This window comes from Muscardinus avellanarius, assembly GCF_963383645.1.
Source record: "Muscardinus avellanarius genome assembly, chromosome: 7".
Classification (NCBI taxonomy): Eukaryota; Metazoa; Chordata; class Mammalia; order Rodentia; family Gliridae; genus Muscardinus; species Muscardinus avellanarius.
The window spans coordinates 28,364,858-28,390,370 of record NC_137793.1 but is presented as its reverse complement, the minus strand read 5'-3'; the positions used below and the strand labels follow the sequence as shown (position 1 = coordinate 28,390,370).

At 44.8% G+C, this 25,513-nt stretch overlaps 1 protein-coding gene across 1 annotated transcript in view; it reads left to right on the top strand.

The window, feature by feature from the left end:
* LOC308265041 (butyrophilin subfamily 1 member A1-like) overlaps nucleotides 1-23,916 on the top strand; it is a gene marked incomplete at both ends in the record, with an annotated part of 31,204 nt that extends 7,288 nt beyond the window's left edge. The window contains 7 exons of the mRNA XM_080698668.1: nucleotides 2,977-3,103; nucleotides 4,612-4,998; nucleotides 17,846-17,995; nucleotides 18,156-18,509; nucleotides 19,602-19,883; nucleotides 21,862-22,062; nucleotides 23,354-23,916. Coding sequence (XP_080554794.1) covers nucleotides 2,977-3,103; nucleotides 4,612-4,998; nucleotides 17,846-17,995; nucleotides 18,156-18,509; nucleotides 19,602-19,883; nucleotides 21,862-22,062; nucleotides 23,354-23,916 — 2,064 coding nt within the window. The remainder of the gene's footprint in view (nucleotides 1-2,976; nucleotides 3,104-4,611; nucleotides 4,999-17,845; nucleotides 17,996-18,155; nucleotides 18,510-19,601; nucleotides 19,884-21,861; nucleotides 22,063-23,353) is intronic.
* Nucleotides 23,917-25,513: the final 1,597 nt, after the last annotated feature.

Here is a 25,513-nt window from a genome sequence, read left to right as displayed (position 1 = left end):
AAGTTGATAGATGAGTGTCCCCACCCTTCATTTAGACTTTCTGAAGTAAGACAGTAAAATCAGGTATAAAGTATTTTCTATAAATTATTTTCTAAAACCTTTACTTGGACATTCAACAATATTTATCAAACCTTTACCTGAGCTATAGTTCTTAAGCTTAGGGGCTAGAGTACTGCAAATTTTGATAAGCCAATAAGATTTGAGTGCCAAAACAAAAAAAAATCAAAAATAAATTTTTGTTTGCAGTTCTGGGGACCAAGTCTGGGACCTCACACATGCTAGGCAAGCACTTTACCACTGAGCTACATCCCCAGCCCTATGTTCATTTTTTCTAAGTCCACTAATCCAGTACTAAGTTGCAGAGGGTCTCATTAAGTAGCTGAGGCTGGCTGCAAATCTGCGATCCTCCTGTCTCAGGCTCCCAAGTACTGGTATTACAAGCATGCACCAACTTGCCCGACTTATCATATGCTTTATGAAGAACTAAAATATAGAATTTCAAGCACTACAAATGTAAAGAAATGCTGAGAGTCAGGGTTGTACTCAGCTATTGAGTACTTGGATAGCATGCACAAGGCCTTGGATTCAATCCCCAGCACCACAAAAGCAAACAAAGAATTAGTGAGATGGAAATCCTAATTACCTTGACATTGTCATTTCATGTGGCATGCGTATGTCTTGAATTAGACTATATGGCATACATATAATTATTAGGTGCAGTTTAAAAGAAAATGAAAATTTAGCCAAAGTAATTATTTGCTAATTTTTTTATTTTGATACCACTTTATAAAGTCCATTTTGTGCCAGCCATGACTTTATAACATTGACCCCACAGAATGTGAGTTAGGTGGGTGCCGATGGGGCAGAGAAAGGGCAGCCAGCATTCCAACCGATGGAAGGAGCAGGAGAGTGGATTAAACCTTTCCAGTGTTCTGTCTTGACTTTCCTTTACCACTGTGCTGCTTTTCCTAAATGGTTTAATTACTGACCATCTTGAACCTAGTCACCTGTCAAAGTACAATAAACATCAAGTAGGAAAAGTAGTACGAAATTCAAATTAAAGCAATTAGTTTGAAGCCAAACGTGGTAGTACATGCCTATAATCCCAGTACTTGGGAGGCTGTGTCAGGAGGATCTCAGATTCAAGGACAGCCTCAGTAAGTAGTGAGACTCTCATCAACCTAGTGAGACTATGTTCCAAAATAAAAATAAAAGATAGGGCTGGAGGTGTAGCTCAGCAGTAGAATACCCCTGGGTTCAATCGCCCCCCCCACACACAATCAGTTTAGTTAGCTCTAATATCTATTTCTCTAGAATTCCAGTCTGACTTTGAGGTTTAAATTTCCCTTTCACCATCATCATATCTTTTTTTTTTCCTTATTCAGTACTGGAGACTGAACTCAGGGGTGCACTGCTGCTGAGCTAAATCCCCAGCCCTTTTTATTGTACTACAGGGTCTCACTAAGTTGCCCAGGCTGTCCTCAAACGTGTGATCCTCCTGCCTCTCTCTCCTGAGTCACCGAGATTCCCGGCATGTGCCCCTGTGCTGGTTTACATCATATCTTCTAAGAAACTTATGACTCAAATATTTGCCTCCCAGTGTTGTGATTTTTGCCACTTCCACCAGCCAGTTGAAATGTGCTTTCCTTGATATTTCTTTAAATCTATAACTGCTGTAAATGAATGACTTGTATCGATTGTCAGGTACAGAAGTAAGATACTAAAATAAACATTTAGCCGGGTGTAGTGGCGCACACTTGTAATCCCAGTATTCTGGAGGCTGAGATGGGAGGTCGTGGTTTGTGGCCAGTCTCAGCTACTCAGTGAGGCCTTCTGAAACTTAGTGAGACCCTGTTTCAAAATTAAGAATAAAAAATAGAGCTGAGGTTATAGCTAGGACGTGGAATGCCCCAGGTTCCACCCTCAGTACCACATATTAATTAATTAATTAATTAATTAATAATAAAGAAATACTTTAAATAATGTATAAAAATCTTGCCTCTGTTCCTGGGAAGGTAGCTCAGTGGATGAATGCTTGCCTACTGGTAAGGTTTCATTTCTAGTGATAAAGATACACTGGGAACACAGATTCCAACGTAGGGAAACCTATACCTGGGACAGACAGACATCGGTATACGCCTGACTCGCAGCACACATTCCAGAGCATCAGAGCTAGTTATCAAAGTCCTCTGTCCACGTAACCTAATGCACACAAGAGAAACAAGTTGAAAAAGGATCCAAACGTTTTCAAATGATAGACTTCGTACCTACAAGATTTTTTATGTCATTACATGTACACAGCAACATAAGTATGCTGGGCGAGAGAAGAAATGCACTGGAATTCCTTTCATGTTCATCTACTTAACCCCTTGTGCTACTGCTGAGAATGATGCTGAAGATGGTCTTGGATCACGTGTAATGCAAGAGTTATCATAGCTTCATCCAAAGTAGATGATGCAGAAACAATCTCTGTTATCTCCATGACGTACTTGTGGGATGGCAGAGGAACCTCAGTGCTATTTGTAGATGAGAACATGGAGGCCCACTTGGGTTGAAACACTGGTCCAGGTTCCCACCTGGAGCACATTAATTCTAGGGCTGGACTTAATCCATGTGTTCGCTTCTGATACATAGCTTCTTCCCCCTTTATGGCCCAAAATGTTATCACTGCTCATTATTGCTCTTGTGAGTGTGTGTGTGTGTGTGCGCGCGCACACATGTGCATGCACGTGTGTGTTACTGGGTATCAATCCTAGGTATGTTCTGCCTCTTGGATACACCCCCAGCCCTATTTTATCTTTTATTTTGAAACAGTCTCACTAAGTTTCTGAGGATCCTGCTAAGTTGCTGAGGCTGGCCTTGAATCTGCAGTTTTCCTGTCTCGCCTCCCAGGTACTGGGATTATAGGCACGCCTCCCAAGTACTGGGATTATAGGCACGAGACACCACACCCAGCTTCAAATCTTCTATCAGTAGAATTCAAGATCCAGCTCAGATATAGTGGAAGAGGGTGTGGTACCTGTGTTCGCCATCTTCTTCTCAGAAGGGTCCCAGGGGCTGTATCCCTTCCAGTCTCCCCAGAGTGGAGAGCAGTGTTGCCGCGGTAATCACTACAGGGCTTCCCACAGCAACATGTGAAGCAGGTAAATGTCAACCCACACCAAAGCAGGGACGACACAGGGCAGGTTCTGCCAGGTGAACACCAATTAGGCAGCCCAGGGAGTTAGATCTCCTCACCAATTTAGCTAAGATCATTTTCCAATTCACTTTACTTCAACATTTGTAGAACTATGATAGTAGTTTAGCTGCCCTCCTGCATTGAATACCATCTTTTAAAAAAATTATTTTCTCATCTTATAGTCTAAGGTACTGATTCCCAGATTCTCCTGTGCATTGGAATCACCTAAGAATCATTTTAAAGTCATAATGTCTGGGACCCTATTCTACTGGTTAAGTGGCTGAGACTACCACCTCAGGGCCTCTAGATTTTGAAAACTCTTTGGGTGATTGAATATACAGCCCAATTTGGCAACCACTGGTGTTAGCTATCATTCTTATGGATTGGGAGCCAGGAAATCGGATAAAAGCTATAGCCTCTCATTCCAGGCACTTGCATTTAGATACAAAGCCGAGAATAGAATTTCAAAGAAATTACAGATTCCAAGAAGTGGATGAGGAAATTCCTGAGGATCTATAGTTTCTATGTGGAAAATCCCTAGATACCATAGTATATACTCCTTATTAAGGTGTCAAGAGCTCTCTGTCCCTCCATAATGGAGCTGACCTTCGCTTTAGTCTATTGTGAGATTAAAAAAAAAAAAAAACACCTGAGTCTGGGAAATTTATAAAGAACAGAAATATATCGCTCAGTTCCTGGTGGCCGAGAAATCTAAGATCAAAGCAACATACAGGAGGATTGCGATTCTGGCCACCCTCAGCTACTTAGTGAGGCCCTTTGCAATTCAGTGAGACCCTGTTTCAAAAAATAAAGAATAAAAAATAGGGCCTAGGCTGTAGCTCGGAGGTAGGATGCCCCTAGGTTCTATCCCCAGTACCGTAAAAACAAACCAACCAACCAACAAACAAACACCTATACAGATGTCTTTATGTGGCCACAGCATAGGAACCCAAAAGAAACCAAACTCCCCCTACCACACCCTTTCATACGGACCTAATCCACTCGGAGCTCAGCCCTCCAGCCTAACCACATTCTGAAGGCCCGTATCTAGTGTTGTTGTAATGGGGATTACAGTTTCACATGAGTTTTGGAAGGGACTCAAGCATTTAAACAGAGTACCCTTCTACTTCAGAGAAGTTCCAGTATTAGGTGGGGCCACTGAGCCAGGTTCTTGAAGGTAGTCACCTGGACAAACAACCATTTTGGCCAGTATGAGCAGGTGGCTCACAGATTTGCTAGCCAGTATAGCAGAGCCTGTGAGTCCGTTCTCTTGGGGCTACCATAGTTATAGCTCGGCAGGCACCAGGGAAATCCCACAGGTGAGAAACCCTATGGATGGAAAGAATGTAGGAAAACTTTCTACCAAAGGTCGTCCCTCACTACACATCAAGAATTTCTCACAAGTTGAAGCCCTATGAATGCAAAAACTGTAGGAAGCATTTCTACTGTAAATCAGACCTCACTGCACATCAAAGAACTCACACAGATGAGAAGCTCTGTGCATGTGGGGAATGCAGGGAAGCCTCTTACTGTAAGTCAGATCTCACTGTCCATCAGAGAACTTGCACAGGTGACAAGCCATATGCACGTGAAGAATGCAGGAAAACTTTCAATATATGTCCAACCTCACTATACAATCAGAGATCTCACACAGGTGAGCGGCCCCGAGAGTGTGGTGTCTGTGGGAAACACTTTCATGCATCTGGGAACCCACGCAGATGAGAAAACTTATAAATGTAAATTCTGTAGAAAAACGTTTCTCAGTGAGCCATCCCTCACTGTGAATCAGAAAACCCACACAGGTAACAAACCATACACAGGTGAGGAATGCAGAAACACTTTCCTTCCTAATTCTCCCCTCACTGTACATCAGAGATCTCACACAGGTGGGAATCCCTATGCATGTCAAAACTGTGACAAGGCTTTTCACCAGAAGCCATACCTCAGCAGACATCAGGAAGTTGAAATGAGAAATAATTCAAATGTAAGAAATGTAAGGCTGGGTGTGATGGCGTATGCTTATAATCCCAGCATTTGGGAGGCTAAGACAGGAGGATCGCAGTTCAAGAACAGCCTCAGCTACTTAGTGAGGCCCTTTGCAACTCAGTGAGACCCTGTTTCAAAATTAAAGAATAAAAAATTAGGGCTGAGGGTGTAGCTCGGAGGTAGAATGTCCCTGGGTTCCATCCCCAGTAACACCAAGAAAGGAAGGAAGGAAGGAAGGAAGGAAGGAAGGAAGGAAGGAAGGAAGGAAAAAAGAGAGAAAGAAATGTAAGAAAATGTTCAACTCTACATCACCTTTCACTGTACATCAGATTTTGCATGGGGAAAACTCCACCCTATGTAATACACGTGGAAAGTTATTTTTCCAGAAGCCACCCTCATCGTGCATCAGAGAATTCATAGAGGGGACACATGCTAAAACTAGAGAATGTGGGGGAAGGTTTTGTGAGAAGGCACATGTCTGCAGGCACCAAGGAACACACAGAGAAATCCTGTGTCACAAAGACTTGCTGTGTTCCCCCAAACCCACTCTTTCACTTGGGACACACAGCCTTTCCTTGGCAGCCTCCCACTGTATGTGGTACTGAGCTTCACAACAGAATGTGGACGGTCATGACTTCCGACCTAGCCCACATGTGATGGTCATTACTTTCGGCCCAGCTCACAGTTAAAGCTTCCGTTAAGCTCTTTCTTCCTTAATTCACATGCACTCCGGGTCAAAAATGTACATGGATGTCCAGGCGACCTGGGAGGCACAGGTGGAAGGACACTGCGATTTAAGACAAATATGATTGGAGAGAGCAGAGATCATTCTACTTCTGTCCTAAAATAGGCTGTTTGTTTGTGTTTTTTTGTTGTTGTGTTGACATGAGTGAGAAATGCTCTGTTAAACCATTGTACGTGGTCTGCTTGCTTTACAATGAAAACCCACTGTAGCTAAATCACTATATAAACTTTCTGAGAGAAGTTACCTCCCTTTATATTGTAAAATTCACACATTAAAGAAACCTGTGCTGTCATCTTTTGTTTTCATACAGTTTATGGTCAATAAAAGCAATCATGTGGGGAAAGTACAAGACATTGAGAATACCCTTCAGTCAGGGACATTCTGTTGAATCCTTTGAATAAAGTAAATCTTTCATTCAGCATTCAAGACACTACAGTACACAGAATCCCCCACCATATGTGATTTATGTATATGAGTATTATATATTAACAGAGATTTTCCTCAATAAAACCCAACATATCTATGCACTTTTTTGTGGTCCTGGGGATTGAACCCAGGGGGATTCTGCGCCCAAGCTACACCCTCAACCCTGTCAACCCTATTTTATTTTATTGGAAACAGAGTCATGCTAAGTTGCTGAGAGTCTCACTAAATTGCTAACAGAACCTGTAATTCTCTTGCCTCAGCCTCACAAGTAGTGGGATTACAAGCATGCACCACCATTCCTGGCTTGCACTTTTTTTGTTTGTGGTACTGGGGACTGAATCCAGGGGATTTTACATTTCAGCTACATCCCTCTTTTACGTTTGAAACAGGGTCTCACTAAGTTTCTGAGGCCCTTGTTAAGTTGCTGTGACTGTCCTCAAACTTGAAATCCTCCTGACTAAGTACTGGGATTACAGGCTTGTCACACCACACCTGGCTTCCTTGCACTTTTTATTATCATGACTGGGGCTTGGAGTGTATCCCTGTGGTAGGGTGCATGCTAGCATGCATGAGGCCCACATTTCAATCCCCAGGAAAAATAAATAAATAAACCAACAAAGTGAATTATATAGATATTTTCCACATCAAATGTATATTAGGTTATAATAAATTAGATATATCTTGTTGGATATATTGTCTCAAATAGCATACTGTGTGCCTTTTTTCTTTTCTCCTAGTGCACATAAACATATATGAACATAATTAAAAAGTTATCCCCTGCCGGGCGTGGTGGCGCACGCTTGTAATCCCCGCGCTTGGGAGGCGGAGACAGGAGGATCGCGCTGGTTCGAAGCCAGCCGCGCTGGCTTAAGAGACCCTGTTTCCAAATAAAAATATAAAAATAGGTCTGGGAGTATAGCCTGGAGGTAGAAGGGCTTTCAGGAACCCCAGTACCACAAAAAAAAAGTTATCCCCTAAGTAAGAAAAGATCATTTTTTTTCTAGTGTAGGAAACCAACCAATGGTTCTACTAAAAACATTCTTCATGTAGAAGTGTACAAATCAAGCACATGATGTGCACAGCTGACATATGAATTAAACAGCTGTGAGTAGCAGCTCTCATTTCATCCCACTCAATGATAAGCAGTATCTGCAATAATTATTTCCCCCTTGTTCCCGATCTTTGTGCCTTTAAATATGGTGGCAGCATAAGTATGAGTGTGTGGACCAAATGCTGTGTGGCAGATGAGTGTATACATCTCTTTTTCCAGCAATAGAGCGCTGAGTGCACCTTGCTACTAAATGGGTAAAAATGGTAATTTGCCAATGGGAAGTTGTCAACATAGTAAATTCTGGCCCTACTTGTTATTTATTTATGTGACTTTAGACTCTAACCTAACTTGTCTTCCATTCCTTCATATTTGTTCATACTAAAAAAGGCCCTAACAGAACCTGCCACAGAGGGTCATTATAAGTACTGAATTAGTGCTTCGCCTATTACTTAGCATGGGATAAACAACACACAATATATAGCTATGATGATGATGATGGTCATTATCATAATTTACAAAGTTAATTGGTAGGAGGCTACAACAGAATGTTGTTTGGCCACACAACAACCATCTCACTTTCTGTCAAAGTCCTGATTTGTTTTATTGCCCAGTTCTACAGAATTATGCAAGGATTTATCTTGATTGGGATTTTTATAGTTAGGTGGTAATAATCTTTCCTCTAATGGTTTTTTGGAGGCTGAGTAAGTGAGCCAGCTCTATCCGTTGATGCTCTAGGAGGATTCCATGACATATCTGGGATATTCCCACAAAGAAAATGGCATGGAAGAGACACTGGTCTTTGTGGGCATCTCTTCTGATTGCACTCTGTAGCCCTCATATGTGGTTCCTTCCTTGACAGGGCAGGAAGGTGTAGACTCCTATAAATGCTGATGTGAAGGGCTACTGAAATCTCCAACCCAAGAGATGTTCTGTTTGGGGGCACTAATGGAGAATATTAGATTTCCATTGGTGCTAAGAACTGGCCACCAACTAACTTACTAGCTCAAAACAGCATTTATTTACTATCCCACAGGATCTGTGGGTTAGAAATTACTTCTGCCATCTCCACTGTTGTGCGCTAGAGACAACCCCTCTCTCTGGTGATTTCACATGGCCATCTCAAATGTGCTAATCATAAGGTGAAAATCTGGAACCTAGACAGATTTATAAGAAAAAGTGGTTTTGCACATTTTATGGGATAAAACAAAGGCCAGAACATCTAATCTTATTTAAGACAGTTGTCTGTAGGGCAAGAACGTTTATAGGGATGCAACAGTAAAAGAGTCGATACGCCACTGTGATATAACATTTCTAAATATCTATGCCTCACAACTGAACTTGAGCTTATGTAAGGAGAAAATTAGGCAACTTGAAGGAGTAGACAGATCTACAATCAACTGGGAAAGTCACATCTGTTTCATTGGTTTTATAAAGGTAGTAAAGGTACAGAAAATAGAAATTTTTAAAAAGTGAAGCCAGATCAAAGTAATGAATGGGCATAGAATCATCGGTTACCAACTTAGTAGCATCAAGGCAGAATGGGTTCCTAACCAGAGCCTGGAAGGATGGGGAGGAGCAGGGAGCAAGGATGGCTTAACAGGCTCAGCACAGAGTCAGATGGGAGAATAACTTCCAATGTTCCATGGCACAGAGGATTACTATGGCTGACAACAGTTATAACTATATGCTTCAAAATAGCTACTTGAGAAGATTTTAAATTTCCCCAACACCAAGTATTGAAATAATGGATATTCCAATTACTCTGATCTTTACACATACACGTATTGAAGTAGTTGTATCCTGATGGGGGAAGCTCCTCATGCCAGGTCCCCTGGAGGATCTCCCTGGCTGCTTGGAAATCTCTAGATGTACATACAGTAAGCAAACCTCCCAGGCCTCCTGGTCTTCCACTTTGGTTGGGTAATCAGGGGCTGGGTCTTTTCCAGTAGGCAGGGGTTATCTCTGATTTGAGAAATTCTCAGGGTATGGCAGTCCTATTGGGCCTTTTCTTCTCCTGCAGTCTTAGCACACCCTTGAAATTAGAGCTGCCTCCAGGAGCAGTGCTCCTGTTCCATCCTTGGGTTTGGGGCTGCATAGAACCACAACCCCTAAGCTTAAGGAAAAGAAACCTCCAGCAATACAGGAAACCCTGGAACTGGGATCAACTCTGGTACTGCCCCCAGAAGGAGATCTGTAGCCACCAGAGGCCACTGTGCACTACAGAGAAGGGACCGGCTCCAAGTCCAGCAGCCCAGGAGCCCAGCCCAGCTGCATTCCACTTCTGGAAATTGTGGATCTTGATCTGTTTGTCTGCAGTAACTGAGAGGCCCCTCCCCCTGCAGCAATGGAGCTCCCAGCCACGATGGAGCCAGAATGCCTCCCTCCCCCCACATCACAGCCTCTGGCAACCCCCTCAGTGCCAGCTTTTAAAACCCACTCAATGCCAGCTCCTATCACTGCTATGTAGCCCCCAGCACTATCTGGACTGCAGCCCTGAGCAGAGCTCTGGTCCTGTAAGAATGGGACTGGCAGGCTGCTCTGGAGGAAGTGAGAGGGTTTGTATGCCTCAAACATTTTCCTGGCCTAATTCTTAATATGTGTAATGTACAATTTCCCAAGCCATTTTTCCTTAAAAAATTCATAGTGGAATTAATGTTGCACAATATTGAATATGCCAAAACACTTGAATGGGTGAGTTCTGTGGCATGTGATTAAACATTAATAAAGCTGTCAGAAGATTGATGGAGTGTTAGGAGAAGTAGATGGAGTGTTAGAAATGGATTTTAGGGGAGCCAGAAATAAAGATTCATGAAATTGAAAGTAACTCAGCAAGGTAATCTTCTGGGCAGAAGGGTGCTGAGCCCCAGTTCTATAAGATATAATCTAAGAAGATGCTTGCTAGTGACCCAAGCAGATGGGGAGTTTCCCATATAAAGGGCAGAGGGGGAAAAATAATCCTTTTAGTTTCTCTCACTGGCTTCCCTAAAGCATGCTGTTCAGATCCTGAACCTGATTCCCATCCATGCATGGCCGTGGTGGAACGGATCTACTGGATTCTTCCATGGTTAACAATGAGATGTAGAGCCAGCACCTCTTTTTGACCACTGGTCACATGTATGTCTGTGTTTGTGGTGGTTGCCAGCCAGTATTGCTGCCTGCCTATGACTTTCCTTTGATGCCAAAAGGAAGTGTCTTTAATCTATTTGTGTTTGTTTTTTCCAGAATGATAGCCAATAAGAGAATAAAACTCAGAATGTATGGCCCTGCTCTTGGCATCATTATACTTAAGGTATTTGTATCAATAAAATTTGACTTCTTTTTTTAGAGGGTTTGAAAATCTCCATGCAGTTCTATTAGTTAAAGATTGTTCAGGAGTGTTTTATTGGCCTGATCACTGTCTCCAAATTTTTAGGATGTTCAGGCAAAAGAATGGATAATTATTCCCATCAAAGCAATGTATACAAAGCTATACATTGACTTGAACTCTGATTTCCAGCAACCTTCGTTGTGTTTTAGTAAAGGCTCCAAAACAAAGCCATCCTGCAATATTGTTTTCCTAGATACCAACAATTTAGAAGGCCATTCAATAGACCCAAATGTTATTGTAGCTCCTAAGAAGCCAAGAGCATTTTAAAAGACTAACTACATTTTGTACTTACCCAATTTAATTTAATCATTAAATTAGAGATTACCCATAAAAAAATCAAGACATCAGATAAGCATCATTAGCACCTTAAACCATTTTTTCCTGCCACAGTAAAAAAAACTGTAAAAGCAAAGAACATTGTATTTGAAAACATCCTACAAAGGTAATCATATTCTTGATTGATTACCTAGGAAAAAGGCATGTGTTTTTTAATATTATGAGCACTCACTTATTAACATGCCAATTTTGGGTACCATGTAGTCAATATACACATTGGGTACCATGTAGTAATATACACATTACACAAACAACACAATTAGCAACACCAAGTAGGAAACAAGTTACAAATATTCACTACCAAACAGAGAATATTTTTTCCAGTAGTGGGGATTCAACTCAGGCACATTCTACCTCCAGGATAAACCTCTAGCCCCATTTTTTATTATGTATTTTGAAACAGGGTCTCACTAAGTTACAGAGAGCCTCACTAAGTAGCTGAGGCTGGCCACAAACCTGCAGTCCTCCTGTCTTAGCCTCCCAAGTACTGAAATTACAAACATGCACCACCATGGCCAGCTCAAACTTAGAATTAATCCTTGAATAGCTGCTGAATAAAGACAGCAGGAGAGAGAGGAGGGGGGAACCAAAATAAAGATCTAGAAAACTTCCAGTTAGACAAAACAAAAATAAACCAGAACAAAAAATATATGCATGCAAACCCAGGTGGATTTTGAAAAAACATAATCTCCAAAAAGATGAAATGGCCACAGTTACTCCAGTAAAAGGACATATATTTTGCTGTAAATTTGTACAGGTGATTGTTTAAGAAGACTTGGGTTTTTTTCCTTCTTGCCAGAGAGGGGTTAAAACACAGAGCTCTAGAATCCTAGAATGGCTCTTTAGAGTATAAGAGAACAAATCACATTAGAAAACAGAATGATCTTACAGTCCCTTACAACAAGAAACATTTAAACATAATTTATTTCCCTGTTGACTTGCCTCAATCTGGCCATGCCTAAACATACCTCTTTATCTGTCTTAAACATTTATCTACCCGGGGCATCAGTTCTTTGTGAGTTTGACCAGCAGCATCAGAGGCCTAGATGTGAGCTATTATCAGTCACATCATGAAGGGGGTATTTGTTTCTCCCTCCCAGAGTCAGCAGGTAGGAGGGTCCAGAGAAGAGGCTTTAAAGCATTTTCCTTCCTTTTCATGAATATTAAATTTGGGGTACTGGGGAGCTTTTCTTTCTTATCTTTCCCACCATACCACACCATGGATGGGGGATCTAAAATCTCCCTTATCATGGCCAGAAACTGGCTAGTGGTAGATGTCCCAAATTTTTTAGAGAGTCCTGATGAACCAAGCAGTTATTTTCCCCCCAGTTTCGATTAGCTCTCTGAGCAAGGTAATAGTGAAGAATCTGAGCTTAAAAAACATGCTGCTGCAGCTGTCCATTCACAGATTAATTAACAGAGCTACAAATGGCTGACTGCTTCTTCTGGTCCCCCCCCCCCCCCGCCTCCTCTTTGGTTGGAGGAAGTAGCTCATGATTCCTAAAGGCCTCTGATTGTGGCTTTCAGAGATCAGAGCTGGGGTCCCTGCCCAGGAATCAATAGTGACCCACACACCATTAGACTTCATTGCACAGCTGCTTTTGCAAACCAGCTACAGAGAAAACTCCTTGATTTTCTCCTGGGACTGTGGACCACCAAGTCAAATTCTTGAGTGCATATGTGCACCTCAGCTCTTGGGGCTGCACACAAGAAATTGGGGTGGGTCATGACCTTTTTGCCAACTGCTCACCTTGCCGCCAGTTTCTTAATCAGTCCATCATCTTTAAATTCGGCCTCATGCCGGGCGTGGTGGCGCACGCTTGTAATCCCCGCACTTGGGAGGCGGAGACAGGAGGATCGTGCAGATTCGAAGCCAGCCCCACACGCTGGCTTAGGAGACCCTGTTTCCAAATAAAAATATAAAAATAGGTCTGGGAGTGTAGCCCGGAGGTAGAAGGGCTTCCAGGAACCTCAGTACCACCAAAAAAATTAAAAAAATAAAAAATAAATAAGTTCGGCCTCACACCAAGTTTCAGGACTTGGACCAAATGCCAATTTGTTCTTTGCCAAGGTGAGCAAATATACATGGCCTCTACTCCATTTCCCCATGGAGTCCTCTTTGCCTTCCAAAACCTGAGATGACAGTCTCTATCATCTGCCTTTTTAGCCACATTCTGGTCCTTCCAATTTTTTCTCACAAAACAGTTTCAAAGACTCACAATCCACATGGTCAGACTTAGATATAGTTGTGACTACTCCTCCGTTACCATTTAATCAGATCATCCTTATAAGCCAAGGTACCATTTGGTACCTTGTATATAACTATGCTTGGTATTAACCAAGCATTGTTAACCCTTTACATCATTATTTTCACACAGATCCTAACAATGGACACTACACCTTCAACATTATACTGAAGCAAAAAAATATAATACTAATCAGCTAGCCTGAATTTATTAAAGATTTTTAAGTCATGTGAGCTAAGAGATATTTGGATCTATTTTATCATTTATAATTTATGAATGCTCACTTATTACAGATATGCCCAATCCTTATCTGGTCCAAACTAAAGTTGGTCAGTAGTAGGTCCAGATGAAACAACAGTATTTAATCATCCTTTTTTCTTTTTTTTTTACCTAAATCCATGGATTATTTCCCCAATATTGTAATATTCAGCCTAAAGGACTATCAGAAGGAATTTTTGTCCCTAATCTTATTATTTTAGGTGCCTTTTCTATTTCTGATAGAGGCTCAACCCTTCTTTTCTGCCTAGAGGTATAAATGCACTCCAACTATCCCAGTCCCTGGTTGCGTGTCTGCATCAGAGTCTCAACTTTCTAGGGATTTCTTGAACTTGGAACCTACTTCCCCCTCCAACCAGACCGTTTGCAGGGAAACCATAGCTTTTGGAGTCCAATTTCATTAGGTGTCTTCAGACATCACCATCATTGACACACAACCCTCACCCTGAGATATTCCAACCACCAATAAAATACCTGGTCATCTCCTGTGATATTTTTTCCTTGGTCTGTGCACAGAGTTACCTGGTCTTGCCGCAGTACTTGCCAAGGCACCTTTCCTTGTGTTGCTGATACACTTTCCCCTTGGGGTTTATTGTCAGATAGTGAATGGTAGTACTTCTTCTGTCCTGGGGCAGCCAACAACTCAATAGCAGGACTTGTCTCCCAGGAGAGAAGGCCCCACATTTTATTTATAAAGTTAACAATTTATTTTACCAAATTGTTAGAGATAAATTTTGATGGCTTTATAAGAAAAGACATATGTTCAAAAGTGGCTTCTTAAGGTGATTTTGCATTTTGCAAAAAGGGGTTCTGCCACCAGTAAAGTCAGGTGTGCAGGAACAATATGGTGGAAAACTGCTGGGTATTTTATTTTCAGCACGAGGCTCCTGTGCTGTGCTTCAATCCTTACCCCCTTGACTGGGGTGGGGTGGGGGACTGGAGGAGGCATTGGCACTTGCAATTCTCAGGAGATCAAAACTGACAGAAAAGAACATAAACACATACAAGATCAAAAAATGGTGGTCTTACAAAAGGAAGTTTAAGTTAAACTATTCCTTTGCTAGAAAAGATTGATTATATTCTCATAGTTGCATTTTCCTCTCCTCCCTCTTCCCTGTCTCTCAGAGCCTTCCTGTCACCCACTCCAGTTGCCCCTCCTCCTCCTAGCCATTTCTCCTGTAGATGAGATTTTTGGCTTCAGAAGGCAACCTGAAAGCCAGGCGTGGTGGCGCACGCTTGTAATACCAGTACTTGGGAGGCTGAGAAAGGAGGATCTCAGGTTCGCAGCCAGCCTCAACTACTTAATGAGGCTCTCAGCAACTTAGTGAGACCCTGTTTCAAAATAAAATATAAAATTAAAATTAGTCTGGGAGTGTAGCCTGGAGGTAGAAAGCCCCTGGGTTCCATCTCCAGTACCACCAAAAAAGGAGGAGGAGGAGGAGGAGGAGGAGGAGGAGGAGGAGGAGGAGGAGGGAGAGGAGGAGGAGGAGGTGGAGGAGGAGGAGGAAGAGGAGGAGGAGGAGGAGGACGAAGACAGCAGCCTGAGGCGATTCCTTCATGGTCCAATCCACTGCCGTCTAACAATTCCATGTGCAAAGCACAGGACTATCAGCTGAAACCTGGAAGCAGGAGGGATGGGTGGGAAGCTCTGTGCCTTGAGGGCCTCCTGCCATGGGTACACAGAGTCTGTAGGTTCCTGACAAAGCAGTTTTTACACCAGGAGAGCCTGGTGAACACAGGAGGAGAGGAGTTTGTATTGTGAACAACCGTCCAGGACCAAGAGTCTGTGGCCTGAGAGATGAAGCTGAGATCTGTCTTTTGGGTGGATGGCACTCCAGCTACCTGGAGGAACCAAGAACAGTGCACACAGACCTAAGGAAGCAGCTTCTCCCAGCTGGTCATGGACCTGGTCCCACTGGAAGGACAAAGGGACGAGCTACAGGAGGAACTGTCTGGTGGAGAGCACACACTGGCCTGCTCAGGGCCTGGGAGCAAAACTGGTGTTGACAAGGGGTAGAGAAGCAGCACTTGGTACAGACAAAATCATGGCAGGTTTAGGGGCCCAGCAGAGGCAGTGTGCTGACCCAAGCCTTCTGGCAGAGGGCGCTAAGAGCTAGAAGTCCCTGATACTAGGTCTATTTTTTCTTTTTTCTTTCTTTTTCTTTTCTTTTTCCTTTCTTTTTTCTTTTTTTTAGCTAATCTCATCACATATAGTGGGCCTATTTTTCTCCCCTCTTCATTATTTTTTTCTTTTTGATTTCTTTTTTATTTTGTTTCCCCCTCTTTTCTTTTTTAAGTTTGAAGTGAAATTCACATGGCATAAAATTAACTATTTTAAAGTATACCATTCAATGGCGCTTAAGACACTCATGATGTTTTGCAATTACCACCTCTACCTAATTCCAAAATATATCCAGCACCCTAAATAAAAACCCTAAATCATGAAGCAGTTCCACATCCATTTCTGCTTCTGCTTCCCTCATCTTCCTAGTCCTTGACAACCACAAGTAAGTGTGTGTGTGTGTGTGTGTGTGTGTGTGTGTGTGTGTGTGTGTATTCTGTCGAGGGCTGAGGAAGGAATGAGGCCTGAACTTCTGGATGGGGCAATACCAGATTTAGACCAATTTCAACACCATCATGACAATTTTCCCAAATGAGCTGGCCCCAGCTTGGCTGGTCTGAAGCTCTGTAGATAACCACAGAACTTTATCTGAACCCCCTAGCCTCTGTGTTTGGCTGGAGTCCCAGAACTAGCAATCCGTCCCCTCCCTGGTGGGCCCACGCTGGCCCTGCTGGGCATCCTCCCATGGGCCACTTCACTCCATCTCCCTCTCTTCACTATCTCCTGCATCCAGCATCTTTATCCTCAACCTTAGTACTGTTGACCACACCCCTTGCCAAAAGGCACAGTCATTTATTTTTGCAAAATAGTAGTGAGGATTCTGTAGAGGCTGGCGAGCTTGGCTGCTTATGTCAGATTTCTGGGCTCCCCTCTCATATCACTACCTGGAGCCAGTGAAGTTCGCTTGGATTATACACTACCTGGAATTTGCAGGTCCCCTCAACGTTACAAAGTTTCCCTGGGAAGCTGGTGGTGGCTTCAGAGGGAGGTGAGTACTTTCTATTTTAATGGCACTCCTGGTGTCTTTGCTTTCTTTACTCTTCCCCAAACTTAGGGGGGAAGGAAACCCATGGACTTTCTTACAAGGCAAGAGCCAGAGAGGACAAGAGCCTTTCCCAACACAGTTCCTTACTCATGCTCATAAATGCCAATGCTATGAGGCTGTGCTAGGTAAAACCTACCAGGGTAGCAGACCTGTTACTAAAAGCTTGCTCTCCAAGCTAAGTTTATAACTATCAAAACATAGAGTTCTTGGTGGCACATGCCTGTAATTCTAGTACTTGGAAGGCTGAAACAGGAGGACTGTAGGTTCATAGCCAGCCTCAGCAACGTAGCAAGACTCTCTGCAACTTAGTGAGACTGCGTTTCAAAGTAAAAAATAAAATGGGATGGGGGTGTAGCTCAGAGGTAACACGTCCCTGAGTTCAATCCCCAGTACCATAAAACAAATACATAAACCTAGTGTCTTGGAACAGCCGTACTTGCCAAGGGATTCGTGTCCTCCATCCTCAGTCGTAGATGCCCTTTCAAAATGGCAGGAAAAGGTGGACAAATCTATTGATGTAGATCAGATTCTATATTTGTTTACTCAAGTTTGGGCTTTCTCCACCAACATCTTGGTGTTTCATGGCAATAAAGGGCTAGAGGTTAGGTTTAAATGGTGCACGCTTGTAATTCCAGCACTTGGGAGGCTGAGACAGGAGTAGTGCGCAGGTTCGAAGCCAGCCTCACCTACTTAGTGAGGCTCTTAGCAACTTAGCAAGACCCTATTTCCAAATAAAATATAAAATAGGTCTGGGAGTATAGCCCGGAGGTAGAAAGCCCCTGGGGTTCCATCCTAGTAACACACACACACACACACACACACACACACACACAACCTTAAATAAAAAACCTTAAATGAACAAGTGAGAAAATAAAACCCATCCAACCCCAAGGATCTCTCCGTGGAACTCTGCAGCGGGGAAGAGGAGCGAATGTGAGCTGGTGGACACTTCAGTGGAAAAGGGCTGTTGTCTGTTGTCTCTGTTTCCAGGATTCATTGACAGAGGTTGTGAGTGAGCGACCTTTCTCTCCCCAAGTAATGTTTACTTTGCTCCTGTTAGACTCCAGGTGCTGACTTCTCTCTCCCGTGTCTGCTGCGGGTCCCGTCCGTGTGTCTCTCTGTCCCACAAGAGACGACAAAAATGCTCAGTGGAGATGTCTCTCTGCAGAGCCTCCTCTTCACCCTTGGCTTCCTGCGGCTCCTGCCCGCAGGGAACGGTAGGAAAGCCTCCATTTCCACCCTGGGAGGAGAAGGGGACGGACAGAAAGGCAACTACCCACGGCGGGTCCTGGTCAGGGAGGGCAAGCCAGGCCTGGGATGGGGTACACGTCTACCCACCGGCGCCCTAACTGGTCCTTTCGGATCTGCCTCTCCTAGGAAAAGCCGATTTCCACGTCCTGGGGCCTCGGGGCCCTCTTCTGGTCAGAGTGGGGGAAGAGGCCAGGCTGCAGTGCTCGCTGTCCCTCAACATCAGCGCCCAGCGCATGGAGCTCCGGTGGTACCGGGACCAGCCCTCCGCGGCCGTGCACGTGCGCGAGGCGGGCGTGGACCGGCCCGAGGAGCAGATGGCCCAGTACCGCGGGAGGACGGCCTTCGTGAGCGACCGCGTGGCCTGGGGCGAGGCGGCTGTAAGGCTCCTCAATGTCACCAGCTCCGACGCTGGGACCTACCGCTGCCGCTTCAAGGAACACACGTCCCACAGTGAGGCCACCCTGAGGCTGGAGGTGGCAGGTAAGGTCTGCCCGGGAGCCTCAGCCCAGCGCCAGAGTCGCCAAGGCCTGAGAAACCCCTGCCACACTGGCTTCCAGGCAAACCCATTTCCCCAAGCCTCTGGGTATGCCTCGGAAATGGCATTCTGGATGCAAGGTTTTCTAATGTCCCTTCCCTTCCTCAGGTCGCTATCTTGGGAAGAGGGGTGGCAGGGAGAGAGAGAAAGAAAGAGAATCAGGGGAAAGGACAGAGAAACAAGGCCCAGAGATGGAAAGACAGAGACAGGAGAGACAGAATGAGAAAGAAAGGAGGGAGGGAAGGAGGGAGGAAGAGAGAGAGAGAGAGAGAGAGAGAGAGAGAGAGAGAGAGAGAGAGAGAGAGGAGAGATCTAGAGAAAGGGAGGGGGGAGAGAAAGAGAGGAAGGAGATCTAGAGAAAGGGAGGGAGGGGGAGAGAGGAAAGGAAAGAGAAACAGAGGCAATGAGACAGAACAAGAAAGAGGCAGAGAAACAGGGCCCAGAGATGGAAAGGTACCGAGAAGGAGGCAGAGAATAAAAAGGCGAGAAAGAAACAGAGACAGAACCAGGGATAGGAAAAGAGAAACAGAGGCAGAGATGCACAGGAAGGAAGTGAGGAGGACTGAGGGAATGAGAAACAGACAGAATAAGAGAGGGAAAGAGAGGTGGAGAGAGAGAGAGAGAGAGAGAGAGAGAGAGAGAGAGAGAGAGAGAAGAGGAGAGGAGAGGAGAGGAGAGGAGAGGAGAGGAGAGGAGAGGAGAGGAGAGGAGAGGAGAGGAGAGGAGAGGAGAGGAGAGGAGAGGAGAGGAGAGGAGAGGAGAGGGGGGAGACAGAGACAAAGAATGAGACCGAGAAGAAAGTAGGGGAAGGAGACGAGATGGGAGACGGAGAGTTCTGGGATCTCAGAGTTTTCCTAGGAGTCAGACAAGCTCCTGACCCACCCTCACTGTGAGGTGTAGGTATCAGGGACCTACCTATTTCACAAGGCAGATAGCTTGTGAACTTCCGCTAGTACCTACCAAAAATCTTAAAAACATTTACTTTTAACAAAAGCAGCTGTGGCTGCAAACATTCACGCTGGTGTCTCTTCCTGCAGGGCTGGGCTCTGAGCCCAGAATCCAAGTGATTAACAAGGAGGACAGAACTGTCCGCATACAGTGCACCTCTGTGGGCTGGTACCCAGAGCCCTTGGTGGAGTGGAGAGACCTCAGAGGACGGCCATTACCTGCAGCGACCAACTTTGCAGTCTCACCCACCACCAGCCTCTTGGCTGTGGCGTCCAGTGTGACCCTCCAGAGAGGGACTGTGGAGGGTCTGTCTTGCTCTATCTCTAACTCCCTCCTCCCTGAAAGAAGAGTGGCCAAGATCCTCCTACCTGGTGAGTGATCTGTTCAGTTCTGGTCTCATAGTTACTGAATCCAGGTGTCTGTGGCCCAGGGTGCTAGGGACATTAGGATACAGCCGTGGGGGAAGGAACTGGGCAAGAGGAACCCAGTGGTCTAGTCAGGGCATGGGAGGCACAGTTTGTGTGTGGGTCACTGAGGCAGGACAGAGATGGACATGCAGGGACCTTGCTCAGGCAAGCTTCGTACTTCTGTGGCATTCTAGTATTGATTGATTGTTGTTGTTTTTATAATATAGATTTTTTTAAAGAACTTTATTTATTTATTTATTTATTTATTTATTTATTTATTTATTTTGCGGTACTGGGCAGTGGAACCCAGGAACATTTCACCTCTGAGTAACATCCCCTGACCTATTTTTTTTTTTATTATTCTTTATTTTGGAACAGGGTCTCACTGAGTTGCAAAGGACCTAAGTAGCTGAGGCTGTTCACAAACTAAGATCCTCCTGTCTCAGCCTCCCAAATGCTGGGATTACAAGCATGAGCCACCACGCCCAGCTCTAAAGAACAGTTTTAGTTCACAGAAAATTTGAGCAGAACGTACATAAATTTCCTATATACTCCCAACCCCACAGGATAGAAATCCTGCCCCCCAGTGGTGTGTCACCCAGCATCCACAACTTATATTACATTTCTCTTAGTTTTGCACTCTGTGGGTAAGAACAGATGTATAGCAATACATGCCCACCATTCTAGTATCAAACAGTAGTTTCAGCGCCCCAAAGCCCTCTGTGCTTCATCTATTCATCCCTCCCCCTCCCCTTACTTCTGGAAACCACCCATCTTCTTACTCTCCCTTGGTTTTCCTTTTCCACAGTGTCAAAGAGTTGGAACCACATAGGGTGTGGCCTTTCCTGACAGGCTTCTTTCACTTAGTAATGTGTGTTTAAGGGTCCTCTGTGCTTTTACGTGGCTCAAAGAATCATTTATTTTGAGGATTGAATAATATTTCCCCTTCTGGATGGACCACAGTTTATTTACCTATTACCTACTGTGGGGCGTGTTTAACTTTTCATTAATAGTTTATTTCAAAACGATGTCAAACAGATCATTAGTATGAATAAAGCTTCCAAGTGTCCTTTACTGAAATTCAACACACTTTTGACTCCTTGCCACATTTGTTTTTATCATGTCTCTCTCTTTATGTACACATAGGTATATATCTAATATATATGATATCTATATTAGATATCTCTATATCTATATATAGAGATAGATATATCTGCATATATACTCAACTATCTTAGTCTAGATGGGCTGTTTGCTGTAGCAGAGTGCCATACCTGAGCATCTAATAGGCAACAGAAATTTATTACTCATAGTTCTGGTGGCTGAAGTCCAAGGTCGAGGAATGACAGACTGGATCTAGTGAGGGCCCTTTTCTGGATGACAGATGGCCTTTCTCATGGGTCATCACATGATGGAGAGGCTGGAACTCTCTTATTTTTTATTTTTTTAATTAATTAATTAATTAATTAATTGTGGTACTTGAATTTCTGGAAACCCTTCTACTTCCAGGCAGAACCACTTTTTTAAAAAAGTATTTTTATTTGAAAATGGGGTCCCTTAAGCCAGCGCGGCTGGCTTCGAACCTGAGTGATCCTCCTGTGTCCGCATCTCAAGCACGGGGATTATGAGCGTGCACCACCACGCCCGGCCTGGAACTCTCTTATAAGGGTACCAAACCCATCATGAGGCAATGCTTCATGACACAGTCACCTCCCAAAGGCCCTACCTCCTAACAGCATGCCCAGGGGGTAAGGATTTGAGCATAGGAATTTGGGTGTACATACATTCAGACCATGGCATCACGTATACAAATACATTTTTTTCATGCCTTCTCAGGATAGCCTGTAAACATGCCACTCAGACCATGAGTCCTGTGGCATATATATCCTAAGAACAAAGGCGGGTTCTCACCTCTGTTCTTGATACCCTGGAATCTCTGCAGCCCCCCTCTCCAGAAAGTCTCCGCTCTCAAAGTGGAGACTAGCTCTGCCTCTGGCTTCCATCACACTGGGACTTATAGTGGCCGGAGTCATCTGCCTCTTTGGAAAATGTTGGAAGGGAAAGCCCAGGATGCATCTGGAAAAAGAAGCAGAGCAAGAAGAAGAAGAGCAGAGAGGGAAAGCTGAGGCCAAACCTGTCCACGGTGAGTAGAGGTCTCAGCAGGCCCGGCCCTGCCCCTTGATCCAGGGCCTCCATGCCAAGCTATGCGCTGAGGCTATGTCTTTGTGTCCTCAAATGGACAGGAATGGGGATCCCAGCTCTGGAACACCCAGAGATTATCTACACGGTAGAAACCCTTTATCTCATAGAGATGCTCCAACTGGTTATTCTTCAGTGGATAATTTCAGGCAGCCCGGTTGGCCTCCCTCTTGGAAATGAACAGATGTAAGTTTGAATCCTGTATTAGTCCATTATTATAACAAAATACCCAAGGGAAGGTGATATATACAGGAAAGAGGTTTATTTAACTTACAATTATGCAGGCTAGTGGGGGTAGAAGAAAGTTCAGGAAATGACAAGTCACCTAGGAAGCTTTCCAGAAGCCAAACTAAGAGCAGCATGCAGGACTTTAGAACCAGAAGGGTGACAGCTGGCTATAGTGCTGATTTCCATTGTTAGAACAGCCAGGCTAGTCCTAACTGCTCTCACTTAGGAGCTGAGTATAGAGAGACCCCCTACATCATCAGGCCCTGAGGGCTGGGAGCTCTGAGATAGGAGGCTTCCAGTGGGATGGAGTGACCCATCAGAGAGCCCATGTGGAAGAAGGACCAGCAGAGGGATGTGGGAAGTGAAGAGAGGCTTTCTTTCAGATGAGGTCTGTTTGGAAAGCTGTTCATCTCAGCATCCAGGGCGGCTGAAATTCCTCTTGGGATTTTCCAAATGAGGATGGCAGGTTAATGACCACAGTTGTCAAACAGCAGCTGAGTAGATGAATCCACTGAACCTTCAGCTTCTCTGTCTCCTGTCTCTTTGTCCATCTGTCTTTCAGTGTCTGTCTGTCTGTCTGTCTGTCTGTCTCTCTCTCTCTCTCTCACACACACACACACACACACACACACACACACTACACACTACACACTTTGGTGTCAGTGTCTGTCTGTCTGTCTTTCTCTCTCTCTCTCTCTCTCTCTCTCTCTCTCTCTCTCTCACACACACACACACACACACACACACACTACACACTTTGGAAGCTGACCCAGCTCATGCCCACATCACCCAGTCCCCAGGAGTCCTGCAGCCCTGTCTCCCAGCCTGGTGCATCCCTGTGCTTGGAAATGGGCTATTTGGACTGGCTTCTGGCCCAGAACATGGGACAATAAAGGAATTCCCAAAGATGGAAGAGATCCCTGATGTGGGAGACAGCCCTGGGTACATGATCCCCGCAGAGATACCAGGTGTAAACTCTAGCTCCTAACTCTCTTCTCTTTCAACAGTGAGCCTGTCCCTAGACCCTGACACTGCAAGTCCCAAACTCATGGTGTCTGAGGATCAGAAGAGTGTGAAGCGTCTTCTCTTCGACCAGGACCTGCCCCCCAACTCCAAGAGATTCGACCAGGACCCCTGTGTTCTGGCCCAAGAGCAGTTCTGGGCTGGGAGATATTACTGGGAAGTCGAGGTGGGGGACAGGAAGGCTTGGATCCTAGGCGTGTGTTTGGAGAGTTTAGTTCGGAAGGGAAGGGTCCCCAAGTCCCCCCGACATGGCCTCTGGGCAGTGGAGTTTTACAAGAAGAGATTCAAGGCTCTCTCCTATCCACGGATTCTCCTCTCTCCTTCCCAGCCCCTCCGATGGGTGGGTATTGTCCTAGACTGTGATGTAGGAGAGGTTTCCTTCTACAACGTGACAGATGGGTCCCTGGTCTACAAGTTCTCTGAATTGTCTTTTTCTGGTGCTCTGCAGCCATTCTTCTGCCTCTGGACCCATGACCCCAGCCCCCTGACCATCTGCTCAGTGGTCAGAGAGACCCAGGATGACACCAGCCTCACCAGAGCTCTCTGACCTTCCCCTGGGAACTCTGGGGCTTCTGTTAAGGAAGGAGCAGCACACACGAATTCTCCGTCCTATCTCCTGGTGCTGTTTACTATATCCTCATGTAAAATAGTGTCGGGCTGAACTGTGCTCCTTCCCCAAAAGTCATATACTGAAGTCCTAACCCTCAGGACCTCAGACTGCAACTGAATTTGGAAATGGGTTCTTTAAAGAGGAAATTAAGGCAAATCAAGGCCATTTGGATGGTCCTAACATCACAGGCCTAGTGTACTTATAAGAGGAGTAAGGACATGCAGCAGCTGTCTTCTCTGTGGCTGTTCTTAAAATCTCCTGGGCTTTTCTTTCAAAAGGACACACAGTCATTGAATTAAGGGCCCACCGTAATGTAGGATGATCTCTTCTTGAGATTTGCATCTGCTAAGACATTTTTCTCAAATAAGGACTCCTCAAATGCCAGGAGCAGGGACTTGGATGAACTTGGGGGCCCCATTTGACCCATGATACCGGCTGTGAATCTGAGGACACTGGCCAAGAGACTGGCGCTCCTCCCACACTCCGGGGCCTCCTCAGAGCCGGAAGAACATGGTCAGCAAGAATACTGTGGATCTGTAAGTGCGCTCAAGAAACAAGTTCCCATACAGAAACAAGGAACTCCTAGTGTTCTGGGTTCCTAGTCAAACAGCACAAATGTGGCTAGTAAAGTGGCCAGAAAATGTCATGGAAGCAAGGGGCCCCTGAGCTGCCTTTGAAGAGAGGCTGGGATTTGTATGGTCAGAAATTGGGGAGCATTAACTAAAGAGCCCTTGCCCTAGCACCTCCAAACTACAGCACTTCAACCTCAGGGTGATGCATTTAAAACATCTTTTTCTTCCTCTTGTTGTTTGTGAGTGTGATATTTTTATGTAATAAGCTCGTGAGTTTTAAGAGGCCTCTGGCTGTATCACATCATGGTGGATGCTCATCCCTGGAGCACATGGGATTGGGAGAACACAGGGAAGGCAGAAAGCCAGGGGGCGGGGAAGGCCAGGCTCACTCCCCATAGCAATGCTCTCTGGCAGGAACTCAGTCCTGAGCCAGTGTTACCCCTACTCAGTACTAATCACTGGGCCCTACCTCTCAAAGGTCCAGTCCCCGGCACCACCACATCAGAGCCAAGCTTCCAACACATGAACCCTCAGGCCATATCCAAACCATAGCATCTCACCTCAGGCAGCACTGTGAGACTCATCCTGTTGCTGCCCAGAATAAGAATGCAGTCTTTTTTATTGCTGAGTAGTGTTCTGTGTGCAATTTGTGTACTTAGTAACTCATGGGTATTAGGGTGTTTTCAGCCATTGGGTACTAGAAGTAATGCTATCACGGACATTCACATACATGTTTTTGTGCAGACTTAGGCTTTCATTTCTCATGAATAAATACCTAGAAGAAATAAGTTTACATTGAACTTCACAGGAAATTGCCACATGGTTTTCTGGAGTGGCTGCGCCATCATGCTTTCTCGCCAGCAGAGTGAATTTTGTGTGGTTCTGCCCACACAGTCATGACAGCACTAGCATTTCCCTTCATTTCAGCCATTATAGTGCAGTGTGTGTTGGTATGACATTTG